General features: G+C 26.3%; 1 protein-coding gene across 1 annotated transcript in view; it reads left to right on the forward strand.

The window, feature by feature from the left end:
* LOC129971915 (PE-PGRS family protein PE_PGRS33-like) overlaps positions 1-27,838 on the forward strand; it is a 122,642-nt gene that overhangs the window by 77,117 nt on the left and 17,687 nt on the right. Inside the window, exons 44-71 of the mRNA XM_056085893.1 lie at positions 908-928; positions 1,484-1,504; positions 2,364-2,384; positions 2,766-2,786; positions 6,217-6,237; positions 7,341-7,361; positions 7,746-7,766; positions 8,234-8,254; positions 9,720-9,740; positions 10,129-10,149; positions 11,158-11,178; positions 11,699-11,719; positions 12,131-12,151; positions 12,614-12,634; positions 13,766-13,786; positions 14,662-14,682; positions 15,137-15,157; positions 15,554-15,574; positions 15,967-15,987; positions 17,305-17,325; positions 18,686-18,706; positions 19,511-19,531; positions 20,253-20,267; positions 22,501-22,521; positions 24,060-24,080; positions 24,241-24,261; positions 25,576-25,590; positions 26,709-26,726. Of these exons, the coding sequence (XP_055941868.1) occupies positions 908-928; positions 1,484-1,504; positions 2,364-2,384; positions 2,766-2,786; positions 6,217-6,237; positions 7,341-7,361; positions 7,746-7,766; positions 8,234-8,254; positions 9,720-9,740; positions 10,129-10,149; positions 11,158-11,178; positions 11,699-11,719; positions 12,131-12,151; positions 12,614-12,634; positions 13,766-13,786; positions 14,662-14,682; positions 15,137-15,157; positions 15,554-15,574; positions 15,967-15,987; positions 17,305-17,325; positions 18,686-18,706; positions 19,511-19,531; positions 20,253-20,267; positions 22,501-22,521; positions 24,060-24,080; positions 24,241-24,261; positions 25,576-25,590; positions 26,709-26,726 (573 nt within the window). The remainder of the gene's footprint in view (positions 1-907; positions 929-1,483; positions 1,505-2,363; positions 2,385-2,765; positions 2,787-6,216; positions 6,238-7,340; positions 7,362-7,745; positions 7,767-8,233; positions 8,255-9,719; positions 9,741-10,128; positions 10,150-11,157; positions 11,179-11,698; positions 11,720-12,130; positions 12,152-12,613; positions 12,635-13,765; positions 13,787-14,661; positions 14,683-15,136; positions 15,158-15,553; positions 15,575-15,966; positions 15,988-17,304; positions 17,326-18,685; positions 18,707-19,510; positions 19,532-20,252; positions 20,268-22,500; positions 22,522-24,059; positions 24,081-24,240; positions 24,262-25,575; positions 25,591-26,708; positions 26,727-27,838) is intronic.

The following is a 27,838-nucleotide window of genomic DNA, read 5'->3' on the forward strand; positions in this document are numbered from 1 at the left end:
CAAAGTTTGTTTTGATTTTCTTTTTACCTCATTATATTGGTTATCGCTTATTTATATACAACAGTTTTAAAATTTTGCATATTTTAATTTATTTTTGAATATATTATTTGAAATATATTTTTTAAATTTTAAATCATTTCAAACTGAAAGGTGTTTTAATGAAAAGATTTAATTTAATTTTGTTTATAGTTTAGAATGCCATTTGATAGGTAATTTCCCAAATAAAATTATTTTTTCGCGAAAGAAATTACTTTTGGAAATATTATTTTTACTTTTCTAACATATATTGTCAAGAAATATAGATAGAGGACTAAAAAAATAAAAAATAATTAAAATAAAAAAATTAAGAACTAGTATTAAAATGTGTTTTCAAAATCTCTTTATTAAATTTATTCTTATTATATTTCTCTTGAAGATAATGGTGTTGAAATGGGTGATAAATGTTTTATCTTACACGATTCCTACTTAGAAGTCTATTTTTTAATTCTTTATTAATTAATTTCTCTACTGTATTTATTGATTTATATGCTATCGGCAGTTATGAAAATATAAAATTATAAGAATTTTGAATTTTTAACTTTAATTATTATAAATGAAAATATTTATCCAAATGAAATAGAAGACAAATCTACCACGTCTAATTCTGTTTTTTATTTCTTATAGAAAATGAGTTGAATTTTTATGAATATATGATTGCGTTTGTTTGTCACTAATTTTAAGAATTAAATGCTTGCAAATAAGACTTGTTTTCCATGATTTAATATCGTAAAATAAGCTGCTGATTTATTTTATGACAATATAAATAATTATATTTATATAATTATGAGAAGTACATGATGGTGTATTATAGAAGAAATAAATTAATAAAGAAATTATAATGCTAAATAAAAATTGTCTTTTCTTTCAGAAATACCCGTCCGAAGAGGAGGTATCTTCTTTTCTTTTACTGGCTTTTTCTTGTAAAAATATAATTGATTTTAATTAAACTCATAAAATTTGGCATGCATATAGATATTTCATTTTATGCTTATGATATATTCTAAAAATACTTATGCATTTAACTATAGACATTTTTGATACATTTAGTGGCGACTTATTATCAAAATCTAAACGACCAATTGCATTTGTTTATGATTTTCCAAAAAAAAAAAAAATGTTAATTTATAGATAATGTCACTCACCCATACATCACTCATGCATGCATCAGAAAATCGCATATGCATACCTATATAGTTCTTATCAGATTATATATTTTAATAAAATAATAAATAAAATGTTAATTTCAATAAATATATTTAATTAAAAAAAGATATTTTAATATTTTAACAAAAAACTGAACTTTATTTAAAGTGTTTAACGTTTTATATATAATTTTATATAATATATTTTATATATAAAGAATTTAACGCATTAATATATTATGAATATCTGATAAAAAATATTTAAACGATATCTTAAAATGGATTTGAAATTTTTTACATAGGTATAAATGGGGGAATTCCAGGTAATTATCTTTTTTTGCAATCTTATATTTGTATTATTTCGAATATTAGGCCTTTAGCACTTCAATGAGAAATATAATCGTCTTTAACGTTTACTACTAGCTAAATAAGAAGTAATTTATTTGGAATCTCTTCATCATGGAAGAATATAATGCTATTTCGACAATGGGATTCGACATGTTGAAACAATTTACTTAGATACAAAGACCACGGGAATTGAGTTGTTATCCATTACAGGAATTAATTTTCAAAACTTTGAATATTAGAAAAAAATTCCAAATGAAAAAAGCGTAAATGTAAATTATGAATTCCATCTGTATCGAAAATCCTCTGTCGAAACATTTTGATATGAATTTCGATCTGCTGTGGATTAAAAACCTAAAACTCTGTAATCAAAATTTTTATTACAAAAAAAAATTCTCATTTAATAACTTCATGTTTCTTGCAGTAGATTTCAATACTTTTAATAATAATTTTTTTAATAAAATAATTTGCATGGAAAGAGCTTGAAAAATTGGCAGATCGTACAATATGATAACTGATACCACATTAACATATGCTATTCATTGACATCATGTCCTATCACATTTTGAAAAATGTTCAAATGATTCCAAGTTAAATTTGGATTCATGCATTGGGCTTTTACTATATAGCTTTTGAACATCTATCATAAATTGGCCTTTCTAAAATCTACTATGCTTTCTAATAACGAATGCACAACTTGAGATTAATTTCTATGAAACGTCTAAAAACGTGTTTTGTTTCGCTTACTCTATTTGACCTTCAAGTATTTTGATTAAAATCCATTAAAACAACTTTTATTTTATAGAAAAATATGGACCTAACTTTAATATTTTTCAGGTCTTGAAATTGGAATGCAAGGTACGATGTTTATTTCTTAATGTTTGGGAATTTTTCAAAGTTTATTGTGCGTTTATTTCCCCAGTTTAAATCAATTTTGAATTGATTCTTTTCCAAGAATTTTGCAATCTTTATTAAAATATATTGTCATTATTCAACATTTTAAAGACAAAATGCTCAGTAAATGAATTATTCTAATTTATTTTTCATTCTTAGCGAAGGATGCTATCTGATAGTGAATTTATTGAAAAATTATTTCGTGATTTTGTAAAATTATTAGTCCTGAATTACAGACGACAGAAAAAAACAAGAAGAGAATAATTTTAAAAAAAGCTACTATATTGTACACTAATTAGTGTTCTTTAATTTATTTAATTTATTCTTTTTGAATTTTTGTTGAAGGTAATGGCGGTGGAATGAAAGGTAAATGTTTTTATTTTCTCTTTTCCTTTTTGTGTATACTTGTCTTAAGTTTTTAATCATTTATTTTTTTGGATGACATTTGTAATTGATAGTTTCATAATAATACGAATTTTAAAATTTCGTTCTTTATTTTATTCCCTGTTAAGAATGCACAATAGAATGAAAAATAACACAAATATTTCAACTTGCGCGTTTGTTTGTGTTTACGTATTTGATTATAGGAAATTATATAAATTTTCATGTATATATTCTTCTTCTTCTTTGACATTTATTTTAAAAACAATTTTCGCATAAATAAATTGTAATTTATAAATATTATTGAAATAATAATATATTATTTAATAAATATCTTGTAAATAAATTTTGTTCTTTGTAATTTACTATTATAAAATAGTTGTTGATTCATTCTATCCATTCATCAACAACAATAAGATTATTATGTATTATGTAAATGTACGCTGTATTATAGATGACGAAGCACGAACTTTATAATTCTAAATACATTTTGTCTCTACTTTTAGAATATATATATATAAATATATATATATATATATATATATATATATATATATATATATATATATATATATATATATATATATATATATATATATATATATATAAATATAAATATATATAAATATATATATATATATATATATATATATATATATATAGTAACCAATCTTAAGTAAGAAAAAGTTTGAAAACGAAACAAAAACAGTTTCGAAATCGCAACTAAAATTTATAACCTATTTAAACTAAAACCAAAAAAGAACTTCATAGTATTTAGAGAGCGCAATTGCAGCTACTTCTAAAACACAGATGAATTGATACAAAAGATACACAGATAAATTGATACAAATATATATATATATATATATATATATATATATATATATATATATATATATATATATATATATATATATATATATATATATATATTAGTTCTTTCTTCTAAAAAAGAGGGATTATATACTCATGAACGATTCTATAATTGTTGATCTTTTCTAAATCATAATAATTTTATTTAATTAGCGGAAAGTTTTCATTTTTCTCTTACTAACCAATTATTTTTGCTAATTTTCCATTCATTAATGGGAAAACCAGAAAAAAATTTACAAATTAATCAAAAATTATTCCAGAAATGAATAATTAGTTCTTTTTAGCGGAAGAATATAAGACATATTAATATACTCCTCATGTTAATAGTATCGGAGTGCTACTCTTTCAAATTATTCGAATAAAAAAAGTAATACCATCATCACACAATCCTACTTCATGGTCTTGATATATTAAAACTTTCATAATCAGCAAAAAAAAAAAAAAAATGAAATACGCTTTTCTTTGTTAATATGGTAAATTAAAAACTCACTTAGATGAACAAGCGAAGTTTGATATGAGACGCCTACCCAAAATTTGTAAGTTTCTGAGAAATGTTGGAAGAAGTCGTCAGAAAGAAATGTGTTTGCTTATTTGAGGAAGTGTTTGCTCATTGCTCAACACGTAGGAAAAAGATAAATAATAATTTTAACTCTGTAGATGAGGGCTATTCAATGAGAAATATCATTTTCTAAATAATCGATACCAAATGTCATTCCAAATGCATCGATTGTTGTCGCTTTGTTTATTTTTCGATACGTGAATATATTAATACAAAAGGCCAAAAGCGAATGAAATATTTTAGGGCTTGAAGCCATAATTGATGATCTGCATCATTTTAAATTATCTTCTCAAATTAAAGAATCTTTTGAAATGTGCAAACGATTTTAGTCGCTATGCTATAAATTCATCCTGAAAGAAATATGCTTTATTTAATAAAACTCGCAAATTTTGACCATTGACGCTATTATTATTTAACAGATATGATTATTCCAATGAAAAATATCAACAACATATTTGATACTGGTCTATTGATGCTTCAGAAACCTTTTGAGTGTAGAATTTGAAGGGAAATTCTATTAATATATTATTATCGAAAGACACGACATGTTTCTATTAAACTGTATGCGGATCACTTATTTTTCGACACATTATCAAGAATTTTACTGTCATATCTTATCTCAAATGTCTTTTCATCAGTTCTCTTTTTATACAAATCATCGACAGAAATAGTACAGTATTTCTTACTATTTTCAGTTGGATTCTTAGAATTTGTTTTCTAAACAACTGAAATCATTCAAAACAAAATTATCAATTAAAAATATCCGTTTTCAACTGAAAGATAAGATAAAGATAAAAGGTCAAATTTTTCAAAAAATTAAATAAATTAAATTTCAAATTTAAATTTTTTATAATTTTTTAAGTGAAATTTAATTTTTCTCTAACAAATGGAAGAAGGCTTTAGACTGCTGTAGAAAGTAGTTAGAAAAAAGCGTCTATCATTTTGAGAACAAGCAAATGTTTTATATTTATTCATAAAAAGATTTACAAATACTTAAATACTGTGTAAATTACATTATATATTAAAGACTCTCTGTATTTGGGATTATATATATGTATATATATATATATTTATAGCAACATTGAAACAAAACGTTAGGTACAATATGTGAGGAAATTCAGAACATATGGCATTAATACTTTGCACTATTTCAGTAAGTGGCAGTAAATAACAAGAAAAAATAATATTAATTTAATACTTAAAATTAATTTAATAAAATATAATATAAAATAATGATAATAATAAAATAGTATAATATGAAATAAAATAATTTAATAAAATTTAATATTAATTTAATATTTAAAAACTTGCATATGAGTGTCAAATATGGTTTTATTTGCATTATTCATATGATTTTTTTAAATTGACTGCATTTCTAAAATTAAATATATCTTTTTAAATGATTAAAAAAAAATTATTCATAAAATGAAAAGTGAATATATCACTACGGAAAATATTTATTTAACTTCTGACCAACATATCACTAAATTAGTCATTTCTCAGATATTTCACTCATTTTTTAAAAACCAACTTAGGAGTTGCAAGGGGATTTAGATAATAATATTTATTTTTCTGTAAATTTTTGAAATTTTAAATGAAATCGTTAAAGTGTTGATTATTAATCTATAATACTATACAATACTATTATTATATAATTCAAGAAATATACAAAAAGTTTGAACGTTTGCCACATTTTTTTATATTATAATTAGAGAACAGCTTTTAATTAAATTAAAAGAATAGGAATTAATATTTACATAAAAATTCTCTTAACCCTTCTTTTTAATTCGTGAAAATAAACATGTAGATAAAACAAAACTTATTGACAATATGTAACCTTTTTCTTTGTTCATTCAAATTTTGAGTCTCTGTTAGAAAAAAAAGTCGTTTTGTAATAAAACTAAGCATGCATATGTGATTGTATTTATCTGATAAAAAATGATATAAGATTGATACTTAAAGGTATTAAATTTTTTTATCCAGGTATAAATGGCGAAATTCCAGGTAATTATTATTTTTTTATTTTATACAGTCTTATGTTTGTTGTTTCTGAATTATTAAACCTGTAACATTTCAATGATAAATATAATCTCCTAAAGTGTTTTTTGAAAGCTAAAATAGAAAGCAGTTTTAATGAGCTCTCATTATCCTTTGAGAACAAGACATTGTTTTACAAATGTTTGTATTGTTGTTTATCGACATTTTTTTATGGACTAAAGGAATTGGTACCATACAAAACGTAGAATATTAGATAAAAAATTCCTAACTAAAACCATTTGAATTTAAATTCTGATTTTCAACCTTTTACTTTTAACTTTAATTTTATTATTGAAAATACCTCTGCAAAAATATTATGAAATGAATATCAATATACTATGCATTGAAAATCTATTTCTTTCTAATCGAAATTTATATTCCAAAATAAAAATCTTCTAACTTAATAAGTTATAACACAATGTAAGTTAGTATATTTCAATAATTTTAATAATTATTTTCTAATAAAATAATTCATGATATCACATATACTTAGGAAAAAATTTAAAGCTGGAGCCTAAATCTGATAAATAATATACGTTCACACATCTCACAGTTAGAACACAGAGGAGGAACAGCCATGCCCGAACCGGGAAGCCCAGATCAAGAGGAAGACGCGTTACCCCTATGGCAGATTGGCGGCATAGAAATGTTCTTGATGAATAAAAGTCGTTATACAAATTGAACGTTTAAAGTGCATATATTTATACGAATTTGGAAGAAATCCGCCAAACGGTTCAGCGTCTGTCACTTGTGTTTTCACAAGCAGGTAAATTCGATAATCCAAAAAACGCAATGACATAAATTTATGATGAAAAATCTGGCACTTAATTTTGTGACTACGGTTATAGTTAGGAATTAAATTTTGATTTTATACATTTCCGGTTTTCTAATAATTGTTTATTACCGACATAACAGTAACAAATCCCATTTATTAAATAGAAAACGAGAAACTTTCTGTATGAGCATTTCTGCTTCTTTCAATCTTAACTTCGCGTGTCCTGAATGAACTCCATTCAAATAGTTTTTATTTCATTATAAAAAATGACACTAATTTTTATATTTTTTTCCAGGTCTTGAAATTGGAATGCAAGGTACAATACCTATTTCTTGATATTTGGGAATTTTTCAAAGTTTATTGCATATTTATTTCTCCATTTTAAATCTGTTTGCAATCGATTCATTACGTTCAGAAGTTTTAAAAAATTTATATAAATGAGCATTCTGTATGAAAATAAATTTTAATTCTCCACTTTAATAAAATAATTATTATTTAATAAATTATTTCTAATTTGTTTTTCGTCCCAAGCGAAAATTACTATCTGATATCTAATTTATTAAAATATTATTTCTACAATTGTAATTATAGTTATGATTAAAAAGTAGAAAATAATTAAAGAAATGATACTATAGTACACTAATAGAGGTTTTAAAAAGTACTTTTTATTAAATTTATTCTTTTTGAATTTTTATTGAAGGTCATGGAGGTATAATGGGAGGTAAATGCTTTTTTCTTATACTTTTTCTTTCTGAACATTATTTTCTTATTATTTAAATTCTCCCCAGGATTTATTGATACATGTGAAATGGATAGTTTTTTTAGTATAAAAGTTATAAAAATTTAAAATTTTAATTTTATATTTATTCACCATTAAGACTTATACCTGGAATGGAAGACATTACAATTATTTCTACTTGTGTATGCGTTACTTATAGAAAACTAATTAAATTTTCATGAATATATAATTGTCTTTGTTTGATACTTACTATTAAAAAATCATTTTCTTTTAAGTAATTTTCGTTCTTTAAAATTTAATATAATGAATTAATCGGTTGATTTAATAATAATTAATAATAATAATTATATATTTTAATATGTGTTTATGGAAACGTACTTTACAGTATGAAAGAAGTAGGAAATCAAACAAACTTTATCATTCTAATTGAATTTTGCATCTTTTTTTAGCTATACCCGTTCGATCAGGAGGTATGTGTGGTTTTAAAATTAAAATATGCATGCATATCTGATATATATATATATATATATATATATATATATATATATATATATATATATATATATATATATATATATATATATATATATATATATATATCCTTTTAATTTCCTTCAATACCATGTTTGCTTTCTATCGAATTATAAGGAATTGAAGTCATACAAAATATTGAATATCAGAAAAAAATTACAAATTTAAAATGTTTGAATTTAAATATTGGATTCCAGTCATTTATCATTAACTTTTGTTACATTCTTGAAACTATCTCTGTAGAAGCATTATGAAAACAATATCAGTCTGCATTGGATTAAAAGTCTAATTCTCTGCAATCAAAATTTATATTGCAAAATAAACATTTTCATTCATATTAATTTTAAAAATTGTTATAGGGGATTTCAATAATTTTTATTAAGTATTTCTTCATAAAATAAATTTTAATATTACTTGCATTTGAAATAGGTAATCCCGAATTATACGATCCGACGATTATCTATAAATAACATACTGTGTATACCGACTTCATGCCCTTTCTCAATTCTGAAGATTAAATTATTTTTATATGATATACTTCTATAGCAAGGACACAGTTTGTCCCTTCATAGGATTCCACTTTACATCTGCATTAACTTCAAGAAAAGTGCTCTGAAACTGCTAACAGTAGGCTTTGTTTCATTTTTACTCTCTCGTATGTAAAGAGTACAAAAAGAAATACCTTACACATACCATTCAGTTCAAACCTTTCTGAATCGAAAGGTAGTTTTAGCGTTTTGTCTATTTGACCATCGGTATGTGAACCTGTTAACCGAAAAACGTTTTAAGCTAGAGGAATTAAATTTGGTATATTATCTTTATTCCAAATTCGAAGATCAAAATTTTAAATAAAATCTTTCGGTGGTAGCATGTCTGCCCAGCTATCTGAATATAAATAAACAGATACCTATATGAGGAAGAAAACTTAATCAATATATTTTGTTTAACATATTTTATATTTAAAGTGTAGGTAGCAATAAAATATAGTTCAAAATCTTTCAAAGAGTTCAATGTCTGTCGCTTGAGTTTTCACAAACATATAAATGTGGTAACTCAAAAATACAATAAATTAAATGTATGAGATTTGTTATGTTATTTTGTGACAGGGGTTAACAAACTTCAATTTGTTTTACACATGTTGTTTTCAGGCACTTATTTATTAACCACATTTGGATGATGAAGAGCAAAAGAAAAATGAATCACTAAAGGTTGCACACTAATAGGCACTTTGGCAATTATTATTGGCTAATGGCATTCGGTTAATAATTAATAAGTACATTTATTAGAAATAATGCGACTAAGTTTCGGATGAACCACTCCAATTGATCTTCTCTTGATTTAATTTCATTAAAATAGCTATTACATTATAGGAACAGAAAATTCTAATTTTAAAATATTTTCCAGGTCTCGAAATTGGAATGCGAGGTATGATGTTTATATCAAAATTTATTATTTATTTATTTTATCACATTAAAAAGATTTGCAGTCTATTCTCGACATGCGAGAATTTTGAAACTTTTTACAGACATACGTGTGTCTGTGAGTGTTATCCAAATGCACCACTTGCTATTTTAACTTTCCATTTTAAAACAACTCAGTTAATGTATGGATTTAATTTATTTTTCATTGATAGCGATGAATATTATTTGATAGTGAATATATTAAAAAAATATTTCGACATTCTTTAATATTTATAATTGTGAATTATTGATAATTTATTGAAAATAAAATAATCAAAAATGTGCAACTGTATAATAAATTAAAGAGTGTTTTTAAATGTTTTATTAAATTCCTTTTCGAATTTCTGTTGAAGGTAATCGCAATGGAATGGGAGGTAAATATTTTTTCCTGTCCTTTTACTTTTGGAACATTCCTTTCTTAATTACCCTATTTATTTAATTATTAATTTACACTACTATTTAATTTTAAGATGTATTGATGTGCTACTGTATAATATATTAAAGAGTTTTTTTTAAATGTTTTATGAAATTCCTTCTAAGATTTATTGATCAATATGTAATTGTTAATTACATAAGTATAATAGAGGAATTTTAAACTTTAATTTTGATTTTTTTTATCGTTATAAATCTAACAATGGAATGGATGATAATACAATACTTTCGATTTGTATGTGTGTGCGTTTGCTCATAGGAAACTAAATAAATTTTCATGAATGTTTGTTTTTCATTTTATTTATAAATAAGTTTCAGGAATCGGGTCTTGCCTTTTCAGATTTAATATCAGGATATATTTTGTTGACTTATTTCATAACAATAACAATAATTATGATAATAATTATGAAATTATACTCTGCTGTATGACAGAAAAAGGAAGCTATTGCTTAGAAATATATAATACTAAATAAATTTTGTCCCCCTTTTTACAATACCTGTCCCATCAGGAGGTATTTTTACTAGTCTTACTTGTATCTTCTAAAAATATATAGTTCATTTTGCATCAAATTAAAATAAATTTAAATGTTTTATAAAGTTTTTTTCTGTTATGTTTATAAATTATTCTGAAAACGCTGAATGTGCTTTAATTATTAGTTTTCAATATAATTAGAACAAATATTTCATTATTGTCTAAATGATCAATTACTTTCGATAAATATTTCTTTCATTGGAAAGAAGATAAAGAAAATTTATAAATCATTAGAACAACACTCGAGTACCGATCAATTTTCACCAGAAGAATATATAAATATATAAATAGCTTTCAAAGTAATAATATTAATCTGATTCTTTATTTATTATTTTTTTCAATATTTCGTAATGTTATATGTATCTGACAAAAAGCATACGAACTACATATTTAAATGAGTTTGATTTATTTTACTTAGGTATCAATGGTGTAATTCCAGGTAATTTTCTTTCTTTTTCCTCCAATTATATTTTCATTTCGAATGATTAACCTTAAATCTTTAAAATTCTAAATATAATTTTTATTGTGTTCACTGATATTTAAAATATAGAGTACTTTATTTCTTGGTTTAATAGCCATTTAAATATTATTTCCTGACATTTTAAATACACGTAATAACATAATCACGCAAAAAATTTAACAGCTTGTCACATGATCTGACAACTGACTATACATTAACGTACATTGATTCTTGGTATCATGCCATTTCTCAGTATGATAGAGTGCGAATGGATTCGAAGATTAAATTAGGTTTGTGCATTGCAATTCTGTCATACTGTTTTTTTCTAACCCTACTTAGGAATCCACTGAGTATTTGCAATAACAAAAGCAACTATCCAACAACAAATCTTCTTTAGTTTTCTTTTTCTATTTGAAATTCTGATATCTTGATACAATTGCAATTGAAAAAGTTATTATTTTCCAAGAACAAAAGATTCTAATTTGAATATTTTTTCCAGGTTTTGAAATTGGAATGCGAGGTATGATTTAATATAATATTTTTCGGTAATTTACTCAAAGTATATTTCGTATTTGTTTTCCCGCATTAAGCCGATTTGTCATCAGTTCTTTATATGCCAGAAATTCTAATTTGAGCATTTGCGTGTTCTTTAGCATAATACCTGATTTTAATTTTAATATTTTAAAAACACAATGCTCTATTTGGGAATCTATCTAATTTATTTTTGATTCATTGCTAGAGATTTTATTTGATAGCGAATTTGATTAGAAATCATTCTGAGTTTTTATAATCTTTCTAATTTTGAATTATAAATAAATAATAAAAAAAAAGAGAAAAATTGAAAAAAAAATGTTACTTTTGTCTAGTGTACAAGTCAAAATGCTTTTTTAAATGTTCTATTTAATTTATTATTTTTCATTTTCTGTTAAAGGTAATGGTGGTAGAATTGGAGGTAAGATTTTATTTCATGCATGTCCTTTTTTTTAGCATTTTTCTTAGCCTTCATTAAACAATACGTCTGTTGAATTTTTTAATCCACATACAATCGATTGTTATACAAGCGCAATAGTTATAAAAATTTTAAAAGATAAATTTTTATTTTCATTCTTACATAAGCATAGTAGTAAACAATGAAATAGATAAAAAATGGATAAAATTCTTGCTGCATTATTTATTTTGTTTGTATGCACGAATCTATTTAAAGTTTCGTTATTATGACATTGAGCTCTTTTGATAACCATTATAAAAAATAGATTATTTTAAATAAGACACACTCTTTTTGATTTAATATCATAAAATAAGTTGGAGACTCATTGTATGACAGTAAAATTAATATTATGAAATTATACTCTGATGTTTAATAGAAGTTATTTAGAATTCTATAATGCTAAATAAATTTTGTTTCTCTTTCTAGATATACCTGTCCCATCAGGAGGTATATTTTTTCATCTTACCTGCTTTTTTTCTAAAAGATAAAATTAATATTGATATCAAATTATTAAAATATGTTGTATATACCTCATGATGATCCTTAAAAATTAACTTTTAATATTTGTTGCGATATTTTCTTATTTTGTTTTATGGTCTAAGACTAATATTTTTATAAAGATCTCATGTTTTAAAAAAGTATTTTATGTATTGTTACTGATATTCCAGATTTAGAAAAATCAAAAAATTCCCAAAATCTGCATAAATTTAGTATCAAACTTGTAAAAATATAAATGATAAGCAGGATATATTTCTGAATATAACGTAGATGAGCGTTTTCTTTTTTAAAATTTCTCTCATCTCCTACTCTTGGACAAACACACCTGCTCTCGTCATATTCATAATCAATGTCTGAGCTTCACTCAAACTGAGTAGTTGTAGTCTAGTGTTGTACTGAATGAATTGTCGTGTATCAGTTTGTTTTTTTGCGATGCTTGTCTGAATCAAAAGTTGGTTGTAGCCAAGTAGTCAATATTAAATAAATAGATATAATCAAAAGTTTTTTTAAGTATTATTATGACGTAATAATTTGGAATAATGTTATCAAGGAGATCCTTATATTTTAGCTTATAAAATATTTTAGTGACAGAAAGTAATCACCAGACATTTTAATATGGAAATCTTTAGCTTTTCGGCTTTTTTACAAGCATTTACATAATCGAGCTGAAAAAAAGTTGATATCTGAAAAAGAAATCCTCTTATGTTTTTTCACCATTAATTCAATTTCAAATATTGATTTAAATATTCCAGATAACACATGTTGCATTATTTCTGTACATGATGATGTGATTCATGATTTGGCAAAAGCTAGGATTCTCAACAGATTAAAAAAAGTTTGCAATTAATAAAACAAAAGCATTTTTAAAAGATGGTCACACTGGCATGATTTGACCTTTCTTAAAAATCCATTAAGAATCTGCAGTAACTATAGCACATCTTAAAGAAACGTACAGTTAAACGTGTAACCACAATATTTCTTAAATTTTTCCTTCTTGGCCTTCGGTTGACCTGACTTAACCACGACAAAACACCTATCATTTTATCGGTACAGAAGATTCTAATTTTAATATTTTTCTAGGTCTTGAATTTGGAATGCAAGGTATGATGGTTATTTTATAATTTTTGGAAATTTACTAATATTTCGTATTTATTTTTCTACATTGAATCGATTTTTTAAGTGCAAAAGATTTGAAATTTTAAATATTTGTACTCTTTTTTTCAAAATGTACCATTTTAATTACTGAACCATTACTGAACATATCGATAACTTAGTTAATAGCTAATTGATTTTAATTTTCATGAAATATTTGATCGAATTTACTAACTTCGAAATTCTATAACAGCTATTGTCATAAATTATAGACAAAGGATTAAAAAAAATAATAATTTAAAAAATTGTAGTGCCTACTACATTCATTAAAGAGTGATTGATAAAATGTTTTTATACACTTTTATTGGAATTTCTTTTGTAAGTAATGGCAATGGAATGAGAGGTAAATATTTTGTCTTGTCTTTTTTCTTAAGTCCGATATTTAACAATTTTTTCACTGGATTTCTTAATCTATATGCAATTAGTTTGATGAGTATAAGAAATATAAGAATTTTAAAGCTTTAATTTTTTTAAAACTTTAATTTATCCTTCGGAATGAGCAAAGGAAAGTACATAATTATTGCAATTATTCCTATTTGTGCGCATGTCTGGTTTTGTGTGTATTCTTTTCTCTTTATTTGCTAATAGAAAATGAATTACTCTTTCATGAATATATATTTATGCGAAACTGACACATTTTAAAGATTGTATTCATATTAATAAGTATTATTTTTCGGATTTAATGTCATAAAAAAGTTGTTGGATTATCTTATGACAATAGCAGATATAATTATATAATTATGAAAACTATGATGTACCTTATAGCAGAAAAAGTAACGAGTTTGGGCTTTATAATGCTAAATAAGTTTTGTATCTCTTTTTAGCTTCACCCGTCCAAACAGGAGGTATATTTTATCTCTTACTTGATTTTTCTTTTCAAAAACAATTAATTTGTAATCGACTTATTCAAAAATGCTGCATGCTATACAAAGATATTTTATTTTTCATTATGATTTATTTTACATTTATTTATATTATACTTTAAAAACAGATTGATTTTATATTGTTAACGTGAAATTTTCATAAATATCTTAAAGACTAATTACTTTTGGCTAATGTTCCATCCATTGTCGACAAAACAAGAAACATTTTTTTTAAAAAAATTATTCGAAAATTATTAAAACACTGAGCGGGAGAATATACTTTTATATATACATTTAGCGGAAGAATATATATATGCATAAAATATTAATATTGGCATGAATCTTTATTTAAAGTTTTAAATGCTCTTTGGTGTTATGTGTAAATGATAAAAATATATGAGCTACATACTTAGATGAATTTAATTTTTTTATCTAGGTATCAATGGCGAAATTCCAGGTAATTATATTTTTTCTACAGTCTTATTTTTTTGTTCAAAAAAAATTATTTCACCTTCAGTTATTTCATTCATTCCTTTAAAATTGTTTCACCTTCAGTTATTTCATTCATTCCTTTAAAATTGTTTCACCTTCAGTTATTTCATTCATTCCTTTAAAATTGTTTCACCTTCAGTTATTTCATTCATTCCTTTAAAATTGTTTCACCTTCAGTTATTTCATTCATTCCTTTAAAATTGTTTCACCTTCAGTTATTTCATTCATTCCTTTAAAATTGTTTCACCTTCAGTTATTTCATTCATTCCTTTAAAATTGTTTCACCTTCTGGTATTCTAACTTTATTGCCTTAAAATATTTACGGCAGTAGAAGTTTCAATTTTTAATATTCTTTTTCCAGGTCTTGAAATTGGAATGCAAGGTACGTCATGTTTTTTAAGTTTATATCCTATTTTTCGGGAATTTTCTTAAAGCTTATTTCTAAAGCTTTTTTCCAACTAAACAATTTAGTTTCTCTACGTATAACAGTTTCTGAAATTTTGAGAATTTTTATGTTCTTTATTATAAAAAACGATTTTAGCATTTTAAGAACACAATGATCGGTTCAGAAATTCATTTTATTTAATCTTGATTCATTGCTTCAAATTTCCTAAATATCTGCTGTTTAGTTTATTACCAATTTATTTCGATCTTCAGCAATGTTTATAACATGAATAATAGATAAAAGATTAAAAAGAAGACAATAATTTTCAAATAATATAATTGTATAATGCACTAATCAAAATGTTTTTTTAATATTTATTTCTGTTGAAGGTAATGGCGGTGGAATGGGAGGTAATGTCTTATCTAACTCTTTTCCTCTTTTAGTATTTTTCCTAACCCTTTAATAATCAACATCTCTACATATATATGAAACATATGATATTAATCATGATACATATGAAATTAATTGTTATGCAAATACAGACAGGGTGTTGCCAAATTCGACCGACAAATTCAGAGGGATGAAAGTAGGCACCAGAAGGATAAAGAATCACCATGCAACATGGGGTCCCAAACGACGTTTAATTGGTGAAAATTGCAAAAATATAGAGAGTCGGAGTGAAAGAACATTCTTAAAAGTTTTTTTCATGCGGATTTGATAATCTAGAAGGTCGTAATTTACTGAAAACGAAAAAGTAGTTTATAACCCATATTTGCAAAAATATTAAAACATGAAGAAAAATAAAGGCTTGAAAATGTAAGTAATTTTATATTCTATAACTTGATATAAGTATGTAGTGTGTGAACTGGAGAATTTTAAAGATATTCAAGAAGAACTAAAATGGCAACTGAATAGTTTTTCTAGAATATCTTAAAAATTCTTCAGTTCTAGTTCTCACACTACACTATAAAATTCCTAACAATTTCAAGATTTTATTTTTTTCTAGTTTTAATATTTTTGCAGATAAGGGTTATAAACTACTTTTAACTTTTCAGTAATTTACAACCTCCTAGATCATGATATCGGTATGTTACCAACATTAAAAAAACTTTTAAGAATATGCTTTCACTTAAAAAAATTCGTAGTTGAAACACCATTTGTTATTTTTTTAGAATTTCCAACAGTTCTTCGACTTTCTATATTTTTGCTTTCACTTACTAAACGTTGTTTGGGACCCCATGTTGCATGGTGATTCTTTATCCATCTGATGCCTACTATCATCCCTCTGAATTTGTCGGTCGAATTCGGCAACAGACTGTAAAATAGTTATAGAAATTTTAAAACTTAAATTTTGATTTTTTGTGTTCTTAATAATGAACATTGAAATGCAAGGTCATGAAATTCCTACTTCTATGTCTTTATTTATTTATTTATTATAATTATTATTTTATTTTACGAAACTATTAAAATTTGCACGAATTTAATTAATTAATCCCTTTTGACACGCATCGTAAAAAATAGATTCTTTCATATAAGATTTGCTCTTTTTAATTGATTACTGTAAAATAGAGTGATGATTGATTGTTCAACAATGATAATCATAAGCTAATTATAAAATGTATGTATGATATGTATATATGTATTCTGTATGGCAGAATTACTTTACGATGCTAATGTTATTATTATTTAACATTATAATGCTAAATAAATTTTGTTTCTCTTTTTAGCAATGCCTGTTCCTTCAGGAGGTATACATTTTCATCTTTTTTTTATTCTAAAGAAATGCAATTTAATATTCAAGTCAAAATATCAAACAATATTGTATGTTTCTGTACGATGACCCTTAAAAATCATTGGACAAAGAATGGATTAGATCAGAACTGATCTTAAAAGATTAGAGCGCGATCCATACGAGTACAATAAGAACAAATTCTCTATTGAGAAATTGTTCCTGATAATAAAACGCCGTGTTCTGCTAAGTAGAATAAGTCCCAATGTGCTCAAAAACGTGTTTTCAACAGATTTTTCTTTTGACTTTTCACTGGAGTGGAAAAAAATTACGCATCATGATTCAAGAGAGCTCTATTCTCTCTGGATCACCATTGGTATTCTAGGAAGAGCCCTGGTGGGGCTCTTCTTTTCAGGGGTAACAAATATCAGTAGCTTGCCTCTCTCTTTTTGCCAGTGTGCACTTGAGGTCTCTGTCCTTTGAGCAAAGACAGAAAGTTTTAAAGATTTGTACTAAATGTAAGTCTGCTCAGGCTATTTTAATTTGCATGGATTTTAAACTGGACGAGATGTTTTCCAAACCTCTATTGTTTTTAGATTTTCTGGAAGTTTTTGGACTTATGGAGTTGGTTTGACATTGTCATACCAACTACGGATCAGTAACAACAACAACAGAGAGAAGCTCTGAATAATTATTGTAAATTATAAAATTTTATCAGGAACAGTGGAATCTATAGTTGCAATTCACTAAGTACTAGAAATCTGAGGAATTATTATGCAGATAAAATGTTTGCATTTTAATACAACTTAAGTAAACAAATAGAAGACATGTGTCTTTATTGAACAGAAAATATACGAAGAAAAATTCAAAGATGATCTCCATGTTTAAATATTTCACTTCCCTACAATCTGATCAACAATTTTTGTTAAGTGTTCAGTTTCTCTCAAAAGTTTAATTAAATTTTTTCGATTAATTTGTTTTAAATATTTCTGATCTTAAGCTATAAATGTTCAGTATTTTTCCTATTTCCATCATTCATTGTTTATAAATTATCCAGTGGTTGCAAATGATGGCATGATATATATTTTTTTCTCAAATTTTCTTCCTCATTAAAACTGATGGTTAAATAAGGAAGAGAATTTGAAGAAACATCCCACACCAGAAAGAGGACGTTTGGCTCCGATGATTTAATGTGCACCAGTCTCACTTACATGAAGGTTCTTTAGTAAAATCGGGTCTCGAACCTGAAACCCTCCGATTCCGATAAACTACATATAAATTTTAATCATAAATAAGATTAAGTAGACGAAAGTCTTTGCATGCACTCTTATAGTATTAGCTATGGAAAGGTAAAGCTAATTTAAATATTTCTCTTTTAGGTGTAAGAGGAGGAATAGAAGGTAAGTTTCTGTTCATAAATCACCTCTTTCTTATTCAAAATGAATGCACTATTAGCATGCAAAAATTTTACAGTTGTAATATACAGGGTGATTATAAAGAAAAAAAACTTCCCCTATACATGGAACCGTACTATCATATCGTTCATATGAATGGAATGAAATTTTCATTCAAGGTACAAGGTATGCACTCAAGAATCACATGAAAAATAATAGTTAAGCTCTAACGTTACGGTTATAGTTAACAAATTTCAGAATTTTTAAACGGCACCACCAACTTTTTAATTGGAATATTTTCTCCATAGCAAAAAAACAATAAATAGCGTTGGAACGGTATCTGTAGCACGAAATCACCAGCGCTAGACAGGTTAAAAAAACAACAACTGTGGTATAATTAACAGAGAAGTGAAGTTCAACAGATTATTTTCAGCATGGCACGTGCCTTGGTCCTCGGTACCATCTGCCGCATGCAAAATGTCATCGTTACTGAAATAGGTCAAATAGACATTTTATTATGAAATACAATAAAATGGGTTTTTTTTTGTTGTTTCTCTTTTATTGGCTATTTTATTTTTTCTTCTGTCTTATTTTCTAGTCCCTCTAGCGTTGGTGATTTTCACGCTACAGATATTATTCCAACTGTTCCTTTTAATAATGTAATTTCTATTCTTCTCTTTTAGTTAAGGAGGTAGAATAGACGGCAGGAAAATATTCTTATTTAAAATGGTTCACAATATGCATATAGAAAATTAATAACAAAGTTCTACATTAATTTTTAATAAACTAATTTGTACATTTTTCTTTTAGGCTTAGGAAGGGGAATAGACGGTATGATCCGGTTTATATTTATTTATTTATTGAAGGAATGATTTAATATTTCAATTCAACCGTCTGATTGCAACGCTGTATTTTAATTTCTCAAAAATATTATGTTTAATTATTTCTTGAAAATTATAATGGCACATTACTGTACAAAATTTATTATTAAGTCTTTGCAAAATAAATTGAAATAAATGTACATTAAAGAATTAAAATAAGAAAGAATGAAAACTGAGGATAATAGATTTTGTATTGTATGTGAAGAAAGTGAGAAAGAGGATTAAATGACACAAACCACAAAATGTTATGCATTGTGTGGTGAAATGAAAATGAAAATCCAAACATGAATTTTTCCCTTTGATTATGCCTAAAGAAATTGATAACCAAAATGGAAAAACACCGATTTCTTTAACTGATCCAATGCCAGATTTTCTTATTCTGTATTTACTGTTTTGAAGTGCATATAAATATAAATTGATTGAATAATATATTGATATAAATATTAAAATGATGTACCTTAAAACGATTTCAGGGATCTAAATTCATGAACCTTATATTTATAGCCTTTTATTTAAAATCTTAACAAATATGGAATTAAAAATATTAATAATATTCTAATTTACGAATTATTTAATAATTCTTAAATAATTCTGTAATAAACGGATTTAAATAAAACATTGTTTTTATAACTTGCTCATGAATTAAAAATTTTTATCAATTGTTTTTTCAGGTCTTGGATTATGGGGTATGAGAACTTCACCTTTTCTTAATTATTACACATTTATTTTATTAAAAAATCTGCAAGAGAAACTATTAGGGGACCCATTATTGTCAAAAACAAGTCGTAATGACATAAGAATGCATGATGGGAAATAGCATCCTGTGGGATTTTATTAGAGTACATAAAAATATAGAAATGACAACCACGGGTGAAAACTCTTTCTTCCCCAACAACTGGTGAAACTCTCCAAAAGTTTAGCCAAATTCTTCATTTGGCAGTATTTTATACACGAGGAACAAGTGTTCATGTTTAGCATAACAAAATTACCTGATGCTTTTAACATTCACAGTTATTCACGTTTAACAAATTCAGAAAGATTGATGAAATTTCTTGAAAACTTCGTGCACATTTAATGCAATCATTTAGATTCTTGCGATGAAACTAGCATATCCGCCAAGTTAGAATTCGTAAATTGTTGCATGCTTTCCATTCGCAGTCTGGTTGATTTATTGATTTAATGGAATTTATTGGGGCAAAATTAATTCTTGATTATGCTGCACAAATGTGAATTAAAATTTTATTTTATAAACTTTTAGATAAAACCTTGTCATCTGTCATGACTTGTGATCTTTTATAATATGCGGTATAAAGCTGTAAGAAAATTTGGTACTTTTCCGTTAGCCGGGCTCAAATATCGCCAATTGTGAACCAAACTCGAATTTGGCATAAGAAATTTGGCGGAATTCTACATTATTTGGCGATTTTTTGCTGGAGCCCGGCTAACGGATTGTGAACCAAACGCGAATTTGGCGTTAGAAATTTGGCGGAATTCTACATTATTTGGCGTTTTTTTCGCTTGCGGACGGAACGCCTGCTAACGGAAAAGTACCGAAAATTTTAAAATAGAATTATTAACCAATTACTTAAGAAATAAAAAAAAGATGTGGATAATTAACTTTGTGAAGAATGTCTGTTTAAATGATCGAGGAAGACTGAAAGCACCGGATTGCATTGTGAAATAAATTGTGGGCAATCAATTAGAATGCGATTAGTGGGCATTGGCATATGTATAACAGATTTCTACTATGTATGCAATTTGAACTTTAAGCCATTGCTGTTGAAATCTAATTACACCAATACCAAACAGTGTCTTTCAGCTAATTCTATAGGCTCATTTTCATGACTTTCCTTTGTGATATTGACTTTTTTTTTTTTTTTTTGCACTTTTACCTTTTACCTGGTTTGTTGATAAGTGAAAATCCACGTAATGTAGGTTTATAATATAAATCTTCTAATGAAATTTCTTTGATGTTGGGTTCATGTCGTACTTTTTCCTCACAGCTTCATTGCAATCTGTTCGTTGAATTTCGAAAATCCCTGGAGTAATTGTAGGATAACACACAAATCTTTAATCAAATTTAAGCATGCAATTTTTCAATTAATTTTTCTTTATGGTATTAAATTGTTGTTGTATTTCTTTCTTCCTTTTCCTTCCATTTTTTTCATTGAATTTTGAATGTGTCTGAATAATTGTATGCAATTATTTCAATTATCTTTTCTTTATGGTATTGAATTGTTGTTGTGTTTCTTCATTCTTTTTCCCTTCCACTTTGTCCATTGAATTTTGAATATCCCTGAATAATTGTAGATTTAACAAGCTATTTTGATTATCTTTTCTTTATGGTATCGAGTTGTTATTGCGTTCATTCCTCCCTTTTACTTTCCACTTTGTTCTTTGAATTTGCCGAATTCCTGGATAATTGTAGATATAAAATGCAATTATTTTAATTATATATATATATATATATATATATATATATATATTTTATAATATTGAATTGTTGTTGTATTTTTTCCCTTCCTTTTCCTTTCAATTTTGTTCACTGAATTTTGAAATTCATGTGCAGTACTATATTTAAAATACAAATCTTGTAATTAAGCTTAGTTTGTTATAATGATTAATTGTTGTGTTTCGTATTTTTTGCTTCCTTCTAGTTTTCCTGTTGAATTTTGAAATTCCTTGTTTAATATCAGATATAATACAGAATTCTTTTAATGGGTATTTCTTAATGATAATGACTTGTTGTGTTTTTCCCTGGCTGTTTCTTTTTAGTTTGAAATTAATTGAATTGAACAGGTTGAATTTTGAATTATCTTTTGTACTGTTAAATTTATTACGTAAGTCTTCTTATAACATTTTAAAGAGTTGTCCTTGAGCGAATTTATTTAATATCCTTTATTTTTAATATATTTTTAGATTTGGATGGTGAAGTTGGTGGTATGTTCTTTACTTTAATTAATTAATTTATTTTGCAAAGATGGTAAATGTGTTAGATTAAGATTTTTTTCTTCAAATATGTCGCATAAATTGTTATAAAATATGTTTCTTTTATTTTAATTTCCTTCTCTGTTTCCTTTCTTTAATGCCTGCCCACAAACTGCCATATGTAGGCCTGCATATGGAAAAAAAAAACGGTGTGGAAAAACGGTGTAACTTCTATAACTAACGGTGTAATAAAATACTTCTATTTATATATGAAATATAATATACATAAAACATTATAGCATAATAAAATCTATTTATAAAAACGACTCTTAATAGTCTCTTAATAGGAATGCATAAATGGTTGGACATGTTTTGTTAAAATTTTCAATAAAATATTAAAACACTGATAAAGGCTAATAGCATATCTCAAACTGATTTGGAACCAGAAAGTAGGGGTTTAATAAGTGTTTGTAGGGGCTTCGGGTAGACCCAATCATAGTTAAAATTTTTGAAAATGCAACTGAAATTTGAAGAAAACGGATTGTTTGTGCATCTTGGAAGAGGATGTTTCTGCAGAGGTACTTGAGAAGATCTGCAAACTTTCTGTTTCAGATTTTTCCCTGATTGAATGATTGTGGATTTAATGCTAGAACGTCCGTCGGTGCCGATTGGACACCGGGGCCTGTTTAGTTTGTTTTCCTTTCCGTATTTTATCAGGGAATCAGAAAATGTTTCTTAACTTTTAATTATTTTGCAACTAAATATACCTAGAACGTCCGCTGGTGTCGTTTCGACATAAAGGTAATTTATCATTACAAATAGCTGTCGTTCACCAAACGATAGTTCACTAAGTAAAACAAGCTTCCCAAACAACAAAAAACAAGCTATCACACATTTGTTTGACCTTGAATGCAGTGTTATTGGGTTCACATCGAAAATGAACCAATTATTCTAAATGTTTCGTTACACAGCATTTGCTTATCTGCTCAAAAATTTTTAATTCAATTTTCGAACCTTGTGCGAAGCAGACACCCTGAAACGATGGCTGGTAGAAAAGGTATAAGCTCTGATGAAATTGCTAATTTTTTTGCTAGAGCTTTCTGAAAATGACTCGGATGGTGGTGATCTGTCTTGTTCTAATTTAGATTCCGATGAAGACATGCTGTGAAAGTGAATGATTTGTTTTGTTATAGTTAGTTTTTTGTGATATAAAGCGTCATAATATATGATAATTATATGAAATAATATTAAAAAGTCTTAAAAATAAACCATACTGAACAGTAGTCCAGCAGTTACTTAGTTATTACAATTAGTTTACATATTTTATATCGCGTGTCAGACATTTAAGGGTAATCGAAATCCCGGACGTTCTAGTGTTAATAATAGTATTGTAACATGCTCAAATTCTTTAAAAGCTTTCTTTGTATAGTACTGTTTGAAATTATTAGCTTGATATTTTGGGCCAATATATGCAATATCTTTTATGAGAAAGTAAAAAAAAACCAACATATTTTTTGAAATGCTTAAGAAATATTTCTTAATTTTTTCAGATATCTACGATGACATGGAAGGTATACTTCATAGGCTTAATGTTTATTATTTTTTTCTGTTATCCAAATAGAATTAATTGTTTTTAATTAAAATCCATTTCTCAATTTAAATTTTATGATTTCATGATAAATTTGCAAACATATTCAGTATCTAAATGAATTTCTTAAATTTCTTATTTAGATGACACTGGTAAAATAGGAGGTGAGTTTTTAAGAAATAACATTTTTTTTCTCTTTATTAGACGAAATGATTTGATAATGATTATAAAAATTACCACATTATCAATATGAATTATTATTTTACTTACACTCTTACAATTAGTAAATGCCTTTTAATACACGAAGAAATTAATTTGGATACATTCAAACTCTAACTGTGAAGCACATCTTATTATAAGCTCTTATTAATAGTATTTTCTAAATTTAAAGCTTCTAAAATGGCATAAAGTATCTAATCAAGATCGAACGAGTGGCGTTTTAACTTGGATGCAGGGATTAAACTTTGCTTCACCGGATTTAAAACTTGAAAAATGATTCTACCAAAGTCCAATCTGGTTCATTTTTAATCTGACGTCGAAAATCTAAAGAACTCCTGCTTGTAAAGCGTGGAAGTTTGGGAAAGGAATGTGGACTCAGATTCCACCCTCTTTAGTCGACCAATGTTTAGAATCGGGAAAGCCGGGATAGGCTGGTTGGTAGGGCGTTCGATTCGCATCCCTTGGGTTGTCAGTTCCAACCCGGCTGGCCGAAGACTCTCCGTTTATGTAGTGGCTGGTGTACGTATAAATATATCGTTACCACAAAGTCCTCCATGTCGAGACAATACCACTGGAGGTACTGGTACAGAGATGATCATTCTCAGATTCAAGTCTAAATTACTATCTGTGAATGAAATGCATGAATGAGCCCCGTGAAAAGGATTGTGATGTGTGAGTAGCTAAGTCATACTTTTGGCCGTATATAGCGCTACATAAATAAGAGACGCTCTCTCGGCTTAAAATCACTGCATTTGTCAGCGGGCTTGTCTATGACAAGCGCCATAAGAAACAACAACAGCAGTAGAATTGCGAGATTTATTCAAATAAGAGCTAATGTTACTTCAAATTAGATTTTAATTTAACAAAACTAATTTTGCTTTTGACAAGCCTTGCCTTAATTTATCTATGAGAAAATAGTTCATATGTATAGTAAATAAGGAACATGAGATGATGTACAACATTTTGTAGAAGGATAATTAGGGGAGGTAAAAATTTAGTCAGCGAAGAATACTCAGATAGAGTAACAATAATATGCTTCATAAAGTTTTCTTCCATTGTTATTGCCATTTATTATCTAAGAGGTACTACAAAATTGGTGAAAAATAGGTAATTTTCTAATTCAGATCGAAAAACTTATTAATTACATAATTTAAATTATTATGAGAAAAATAATTTTAATTTACGAATTACTTGAAGAAACAGCTTATATTTTATTTTAATTTAAGAATTCCTATATTAATCTACTTAATAATTTCCAGGCCTTGGCATTAGAGGTATGATATTCATTAAATTATAATAATGGCACTGCTTACTGCTTGATAATTATATGCACTGTATTGCTTAAAAATGATTTGTTTCATTAATGAATATATGTTCCTTAATATTCTTCTGTAAATCCATTTGTAATGTTCTCGTTATAAGAGTCGAAAGTGGCATAAGTTACATCCGGTGTTAGGAAACCTATATTTTTATGTAAAATTAACACAATCCAGTCAAAGAAAAATAATTTTTTCAAACTCTGCTTTGGCACAATCTACTTATATAATAATAGTACAATGAATCATGTAAAATATATTTATGCAGGCCCAAATTTGTACTCTATTCTTAAGATAATTGATGTTCTATTTAGATATTAATAAGTAATTTTTAAAATAGTATGGAATTTCCTACAATGCTCATTCGAACAACGTGGAGGAAAAATCAAATCTAGTTCTCTTTAAAGTGATAGGCAGATCTGTATTTTGCATAAGTTAAAATTAACATTTTAAAATAGTTTTTCATTTGATGCTTATAGAAGCAAAATAATAGCTTAAAAGAAATGAGTTAAAAATAGATGTTTTAACATAGAAACACAATCAAAAGTGTAAGGAGAAAATATTTCCAATCAAATTTTTAATTAGAGACAGTTTTTATAAATTTGAAATAAATTGATTTGCAAAAAGAGTTGATTCGTATGCAATTAATAAATTGATTTGCCCAAAATGTTGATTTGTATGCAGTTAATAAATTGATTTGTGTGCAATTAAATAATATCTCTTCTCACTAGCATTTTATCAATATAAGGGCACTTTTAGGGGCATAAATTCTTTCTCAATTGTGTGTCCCTACGATGTGATTTCTTACCTTCGCGTGCTATATAGAGCTGCAACGTATCCAAATGTATGAAATTATAAATTTTTTTGTTTATTTAATATGATTTAAAAGTAAAAATCTTAAAAGCTTTGTGCTTTATTAGTAATATTTCCTTGTTAAATAATTTTGAAAATCAAGTTATAACTAATTAAAAATATTTTTTGTATTTATATATATATCATGTCTAAAATATGCATATATAGTAAATTAAATCTATTAAAAGCTTAATAACAAAGGAATATCATTTTTGCATGCTTAGATGGACTCGGTCTTGTTGGTAAGTGCATTATATGTTAACTTAAAGCATCTTCAATACATCTTAAAGCATCTTTAATACATCTTAACTTAAAGCATCTTTAATACATCTTAACTTAAAGCATCTTTAATACATCTTAAAGCATCTTTAATACATCTTAACTTAAAGCATCTTTAATACATCTTAAAGCATCTTTAATACATCTTAACTTAAAGCATCTTTAATACATCTTAACTTAAAGCATCTTTAATACATCTTAACTTAAAGCATCTTTAATACATCTTAACTTAAAGCATCTTCAATACATCTTAACTTAAAGCATCTTCAATACATCTTAACTTAAAGCATCTTCAATACATCTTAACTTAAAGCATCTTTAATACATCTTAAATTAAAGCATCTTCAATACATCTTAACTTAAAGCATCTTCAATACATCTTAACTTAAAGCATCTTTAATACATCTTAACTTAAAGTATCTTTAATACATCTTAACTTAAAGCATCTTCAATACATCTTAAAGCATCTTCAATACATCTTAAAGCATCTTTAATACATCCTAACTTAAAGCATCTTCAATACATCTTAACTTAAAGCATCTTCAATACATCTTAACTTAAAGCATCTTTAATACATCTTAACTTAAAGCATCTTCAATGTTTAAGTGTAAAATGCAGCAATCGTATATTGATTCAATCGCATATACTATAATTATGTAGAAGAATTCATGCTATATACTGCAGATCATGAGCGCAGCTTAAACTTATTTTGAGGAGCATTGTGATTCATTTCAATCTATATTTGGAATACATTCCTCAAGGGTATTTCAGTTCTGGGGACAAGAAGCTTCCGGTATGGTGCTATTTCTCTTCGCCTTGGTGGTACAAAATTTGTGTGGGGTTGACTACCTCCTACCGATGATGGGTCATACCTTCTTCAGAGGGATTGTATCATGGACAGTGATGCTATTAGGATTCAACCATAATTCCCGCCTGTGTTATCACTGTATCCCGGTTATACGGATTCATCCGCGTGCCTCAGAGAGATTCGGAGTAATCGATTGTGATTATCCTGCATTTGCAATGCAAAAGGGGAAAGTACGATATAATACAATGACTAATTTTATAATATTCC

The sequence above is a fragment of the Argiope bruennichi genome, chromosome 6 (assembly GCF_947563725.1).
Source record: "Argiope bruennichi chromosome 6, qqArgBrue1.1, whole genome shotgun sequence".
In the NCBI taxonomy this organism is placed as follows: domain Eukaryota; kingdom Metazoa; phylum Arthropoda; class Arachnida; order Araneae; family Araneidae; genus Argiope; species Argiope bruennichi.